The sequence below is a fragment of the Varanus komodoensis genome, unplaced genomic scaffold (genome assembly GCF_004798865.1).
Source record: "Varanus komodoensis strain SLA01 unplaced genomic scaffold, ASM479886v1 scaffold5, whole genome shotgun sequence".
In the NCBI taxonomy this organism is placed as follows: domain Eukaryota; kingdom Metazoa; phylum Chordata; class Lepidosauria; order Squamata; family Varanidae; genus Varanus; species Varanus komodoensis.
In genome coordinates, this window is record NW_025336087.1 from 4,398,423 (window position 1) to 4,405,131 (window position 6,709).

The 6,709-nt window shown below is 37.6% G+C and overlaps 1 protein-coding gene across 1 annotated transcript in view; it reads left to right on the plus strand.

Annotated features, from left to right (window-relative positions):
• The first annotated feature begins 242 nt into the window (after positions 1-242).
• MTREX (Mtr4 exosome RNA helicase) overlaps positions 243-6,709 on the plus strand; it is a 53,034-nt gene continuing 46,567 nt past the window's right edge. The window contains exons 1-6 of the mRNA XM_044446118.1: positions 243-327; positions 2,333-2,395; positions 3,222-3,334; positions 4,641-4,815; positions 5,439-5,529; positions 5,634-5,772. Of these exons, the coding sequence (XP_044302053.1) occupies positions 274-327; positions 2,333-2,395; positions 3,222-3,334; positions 4,641-4,815; positions 5,439-5,529; positions 5,634-5,772 (635 nt within the window). The 5' untranslated portion in view covers positions 243-273. The remainder of the gene's footprint in view (positions 328-2,332; positions 2,396-3,221; positions 3,335-4,640; positions 4,816-5,438; positions 5,530-5,633; positions 5,773-6,709) is intronic.

Below are 6,709 nucleotides of genomic sequence, written 5' to 3' on the forward strand. Positions count from 1 at the left end.
GTAGGGTAGTCATAACTAGCTCCAAGTGACAAGATGAATGGAAAACTGCCTTGCAGTCTTGCAAGCTGGCTTTGAATTTTAGTAGTTGCATATTTGGAAACAGCTAATGGAGACTGCACTCAGGTGAAACACTTGTAGGAATCATTATTCTTTAAGATTCAGTTAGGATGTCATTGTGATTAACTGGTCATCCAAGCTCATCCTTAACATGTTTATGTATATGACTAGTTGCTAGTACTAATTTATGCATTTGTTCTTAGTTTGGCAGACTTGATGCCTAAAGTAAAGGTACAAGCAGTTGAAACAGTTGAAGGTTGTACCCATGAGGTGAGTATAATGTTGTCTATATAATGTTGTCTGTAATACTAATGCGCAATTCTAAATTGAAGTGCTGTACTTTTCTCAGTTGAAGTAATAACATTCTTCTTCCTTGACTGCATATTTTTTCTTGGTAGGAAGGTGAGATAGAAATTGCACAAATAATTTTCTCACAGTATAAGCTATTTGAGACAGTGTACTTGGAAAGGTTTACAAGAGGACTAAATATGCTCCCTCAGTGACTTTAGTGTTTGACCATGGAGACAACTGAGAACTGAACAGCTCCTTGTCTGCATAACCCACCCATGCCATTTACATATTTATACCATGGTTTCCATTTCTTATCTAAGCTAGAATGTCATGGCAGAGGCACACAGGAAGTTGTCTTTATATAAGTAGATAATACAGTCTTGGTCTGTAACATCATATTCACCAATTTGACTGTCTTGGATTAAACGAGAAAGTTGTACAAAGCTTTTGAGCTTTATTTGCCCTGTCTTAAAGAAGAGTGAGATTAGCCATTAAAAAGAAGACATTAATGCATTGCAGCAAATCTTTGCTGCCACAGTTGTCATTGGGTGTAAGATGCAGCTGCTTTATGCTCTTCTCCCAGCGGTAGCACCTTGTACAGCACTCCTTCTCAATGGGCTGAGAGAGTTGCTGGTCCTAAAGAAAAGAGCCAAGTGGTCACATTTTAGCTCAGAAACCCACAGCAGAGCATAGGACAAAGTTCATTATAGCAGACCATCATAATTGTTACTTTGCTGTTTAGAACTTTACCAGAACAAATAGCAAGTTGATTCAAAAATAAGCCATACAGAGAGCCCAGTTAATGGGCTACTATAATGGCATATAAATCCAGTTAGTTAATAAGAGGCTCTATTTAGGTACTTGAACCAGTTCCTATTGGTGGGATATATCACACACTCTAATCTGGATGCTTGTAACTAGGGTTGGGATGAACCCTTTTGCAATATGTCACTCTAGCATCTGCAGACCTCCTTTTGTGGTTCCAAGAGGAAGTCTATGAATGCTCACAGACCCCTGGTTGTGCAACTGGCAGCCTTCCTCATCAGGAATGGCTTCAGGATGTGAAAAAGGGGCTCTGTGAGCAGGTGTGCTGGGCACCATTTCCAGTGACCAGGTGACCAATCTTTTCCTCCATCTACTGTTGTTGCTGGCAGTGGTAGCAGCATGTGTGCCAGATGTGAGCAGCCCCGAGGCTTCAGCAAATGGGGTGGCATAGAAGTCTTCTATAAAAAATAAAAATAAAAAAATGTGTGAGAAAGAGGCACTCCTTGAACATCTGGCAGTCACCCTATAAACACTAGGGATGTTTGTGAGGAACTTGGATTTTTGGACTGCTGCAAAGCAGACTAGAGTTTAAGGAACCACATCCAGGGAATCTGACAAATTCCTACCCCCAAACCATTTCCTCACACATCCCTGCCCATAACCGTCTGAACCTGAAGAATGCTCAGGTTGGGCATGCGATGCAGGACAGAAAGAGCACAGAGTCAAACATTGCCTCTGTGCTCTTCCCACTCTGCAATACACTTAGACTGCTGATTTCACCTGTCTTAACTTGTCAGTGCCTCAGATCATGAGGAAAAGCAGCTAAAGTGCCACCAGGATATTACGAGGCTCTGTGATGGTGGAGAGGACTCCAAGCTCTGAGACACAGCTCCAACTTACTAGCTGGGTCTCCACCAAATCCTATGACTGCCTAGCAGCCATAGGATTCCTCTGTGAGATAGGTTTAAGTTATTTGAAACAGGTTTGTTTCAAACACTGAGGGCTTTGGGTGCTTTGCTACTGAGAGTAAACTGGCACATTTTCTGAACTCCTTTTCAAGATGCCTTTCTCCACTTGTTTACTTGTCTTCATTATTGTGAACTTTGCTGGAATTTCTTGTGACTGAGGAGATACAGTTTGAAATGTTGATGCAAATGTGGAATAAGTTTTCAAAAGTTACATCTACAAGTTTAAATATTTTTATTTCTATCTTTGTTAGGTTGCTCTTCCTGCAGATGAAGACTTTAGAACCTTAAAACCAAGAACTGGAAAAGCTGCAAAGGTTTGTGTTTGAAAGTCCTAACTGTTTAATTTCATAGTTGATGGAGGAAAATGGAGGAGAAAAATGATACCTTCCATGGACTTATGAGTTTCGCTATATCAGCCTTTAATAACATGGATTTGCTCCAAATCTCTTGTGACAATTGCATATGTTACACATACCTTGGTTTTAATATTCTTTGAAAATTGCAGTAAGAAAATCCTGTGAATTGTTATGTATTTCTGTACACTTTAAGTATGAAGAAGTCTATTTAATGCAACATTTTCAGAAAAACCATTGGGGGAAAAAGAATTCTTTGGGTGTTGATTTTTTATATAGAGGTGCCTTCAGATCTTAAAATTCTGGTATTTCAAAAGTGTTGCATATTGCAGTTTAGACTTATCCAAAATTCAAAGAAGGAAACCAGGTAGTAAAGTCATCTTCATATGAAAACTTATTATGACCTTTAGCTTCTCTGTCACTGTAATATTCGTTAGAGTTGAAGGGGATCTCTGTCTCCAGAGCTCACCAAGTACATTCAAGGCAGCATTTAAGGTGCATGCATTGCTTATAATATCAAAATATCAACATTCTGCAGAAATACTAACATTCCAGTTCATGTTAACATCAGGCTTTCACATGTTTGGAGAATAAGTCCATTGAATAACAAGCGGAAGAAAAATAGTTTTACTGGTTTATAATTGGTTACTCTAAAATTTTAATACAAACTGAAATAGAGTTGTGATATTTGGGAAAGATAACTTATCTCACTTAAAATTAAAATCATATTTTTATGTTGTACAAAACTTAATATTTAAGATATTCAGTATAATTTTTTTCTTTTCAGGAATATCCATTCATTCTTGACGCTTTTCAAAGAGAGGCTATTCTGTGTGTGGATAACAATCAGTCAGTTTTAGTGTCTGCTCATACATCAGCAGGGAAGACAGTATGTGCAGAGTAAGTAGTTATGCAGTAGATTTAAAAATAAATGCAATAATTCCCCCCTGGCTTTTTGATACTAAAATATGCAGTCATGTGGCTATCTGTGGTGAGTAAAAACCAGGTAATTGCAAGGTTCTTTTTACATACGTGTAGCAGCTTCCAACGTCTTTCCCTTTCTCTCAGGTAAAAAGAATATGAACCTAGTTGCATTTGGCCACCTCAGTAAAACAACATGGCACACTAGCTGCTTTTGTCTTTGTGCCTGTCTCATCATGGTAGAGAGGAATAGATAGAAAATGTCTGCCTACCCTCATACTCTTTAGTGCTGCTGTAAGTTCCTCAGGGCCTTGCATTCCTTTTTCTTAAATTGAGGCGTAGGGCTATTAGTAGTGCATGTAGTTTTCAAAGGAAAATTGCAGCAGAAACTTAACGGTGAGTGAGGAGGGGAGAGGAAGAAGGAAACTGTGTATAGTTGGCCTGTTGATCAGTGAGTGTGAGAGAATGTGGGTAGGTCACAGAACTGTGCAGATTATGGAATTTATGCAAATCAATTGCAGACTTCCTGATTATTATTTTTATTTGCTTTTCTGTATGACCTGGCAAACTAACTTTTCCAAAGAGTTTTGATCTTGGAAGTCTGTTCTTGCAGCATGTTTGGTACAAATTTATGGATTATGTAATTGTCCTAATGTTAGCAGTAATATTCTCAGCAAAGTATATGTATTTATGCAGAAATAAGTTAAATACCTCATATATATTGAAAAAGCATTGTGTGGATCAGTTTTCACATCACCCAGAGATTTGAAATGAACCATAGTATAATAGTATTACAAGTTGGCTAAATTTTCAAGAATAATAGAGTAAAATTAGTTATTAGTAGAAATACCATTCAATGTAGTTTCTGCTGATATATTTTCTTTTAAGGTTTTTAAATGAGTTATTGCCTCAGATTTGTTTAGGTTCTTATTAATTTGAGAGTATCATATGGGTCAGGCAGGTAGCATGTCCATGCCTTCATGTATGGACATGTCCTGTAGTCATCTTTATAGTACTGTAGAATTACTTCTCAGGCCATGACTATTCAAGGAAACTAGCTAGCAGGTGGAAGAACTGAATTGCAATGCCAAATGGAATTGGATAATATGGATTTGAAGTGGTTGTGAGTCTATGGTTGCCATCCTTCTTTTTGCTTTTGTCTTATGAAATTCAAGATGAATTTAGTTGTTTTTTAAATGTAACTCTTCTACAAAATACATTGAAATATAAGATGTTGCAAATCATATTTTGTGGTAATAAATACTCAATTGCATATGCACTGCAGGTATGCCATTGCTTTGGCTTTAAGGGAAAAACAACGTGTGATATTTACCAGCCCAATTAAAGCTCTGAGTAACCAAAAATACCGGGAGATGTATGAAGAATTTCAAGATGTCGGTTTGATGACTGGGGATGTCACCATTAATCCTACAGCATCTTGTCTTGTAATGACAACAGAGGTAAATCTGATTGTTAATTGTTCTGTACTGGCCTTGGCTTTTACTGATAGGCTGCCAATTAATTCTGTACAGGCTTTCTCAGAAACAAGTCCCACTGTATTTGGTGGGCTTACTCCTTAGTAAATGTCTTTAAGATACTGAATTTGTGTTATGGTGGGTGAAATGGAGGTATAGCAAAGATGACTCAGAATATTATTAATTTTCCTGTTGACATTGTGTCTCTTCCTGTCTGTGGGCTAAGTTGCTGTACCATGGCTTTTATTTAATACTACTTAAAGATCAATGAATCTTCAGGTTGGCTCCTGGGTATTCAAAAACCTGTTCCCTTTGAATATCAGTGTTTCAGCATTCAAATTTTAATTCACTGTATTGGATTCAATATGTTAAATTTTATATGTCATGCTTAGAAAAGACCCGTTAAAATCAGTTTGACAAGTTAACTATCTCATGACTGACTTGGTCCATTAATTTCAGTGGATTGTCTCTAATCATGACTAAGGCTAGGTCTGTCTCAGTGTATTTATTTCCATTTATTGTTCTGTGCCCTGTGTTTCCTAAAGTCTTACGCTATGATTTAAAATGATCAGCTACGTGCATCATTTACACATTTCTTTTTCTTTCAGATTTTGAGAAGTATGCTTTACAGAGGTTCTGAGGTCATGCGTGAAGTTGCTTGGGTTATATTTGATGAAATTCATTACATGAGGGATTCAGGTATTCCATATTTACTTATTTGTGCATGGATTTATACATACAAAGCTAACAGAAATAACATTATGCTGCTGTATAACTTGTCTTTTGCATTTTCTCTTTTCTAGAACGTGGTGTGGTATGGGAAGAAACCATTATTCTACTCCCAGACAATGTTCATTATGTGTTTCTTTCTGCCACTATCCCAAATGCACGACAATTTGCTGAATGGATATGCCATCTTCACAAACAGGTACAATTTTACATGTGAAATATTTTATACTGCATGTATGAATTGTTGTCTGTAGTTAGCTTACATTAATATATAGCATGAATTAGTTTTGGTACTGAAACAGAAATCCACTCAAACACATGGGTCGGGTAAAATGATCCAAAATGGTCTGTGAGGAATGAGATCATGAGACCAATGGGGAATGAGCTGAGTGGATTGTGGCTACTGCTGCAGAAAAGCCTCAGCTGTACTGGCTTCCTTGATCTGTATTGTGCCCTATAGATTTAATTAGCATCACCTTAAGCTCGTCATCCAAGAATCCATTTTTCTTTGGAAAGTGCAACTTGAAAAGCTGAAGTGCCCCATTCAGCCAGTCCATATTGACTCCATCTTACCCAGGTCCAGCAGGCAGACACCTTCCTTTTGCAGTCTGCTTAAGTGAAAGGTTGAATCCTCTCATGGTGGCATTGCAGATAAATGGGCTGAAGTCATCTGTGGGCCAAGCACCCACCACTTGGCCATTTTACTATTGATATATTTGAATAATAGAAATCTCCTAGAATCCATCTCAGAGCTGAGATGAGCCATTACTAAACAGTCAGCAATACAAACAACAAGACATTCCTCTGAAATCTTCAGCCAGGCAAGGGTGAAAGGAGCAGAGGATATATACTCAGCTGTGAATGGAATCCTAATAAACCTTATACCTTGTTTCCAGATTGTGCTTTTTGGGGATCAAAAAAGGTACCAGGTAGGTACCTACCTATCTGTAGGTACCAGGTCACCATAATTGCCAAGAAATGTGTTAAGGATGTGGATCCACTGGAGAGGCACCAGAGTCATAGAATATTTATTTATTTATTTATTTATTTATTATTAAAACATTTTTATGCCGCCCCATTCGCCGAAGCCTCGGGGCGGCTTACAACATAGATAAAACAAGTTAAAATCCATATAAAATAATCTTAATTA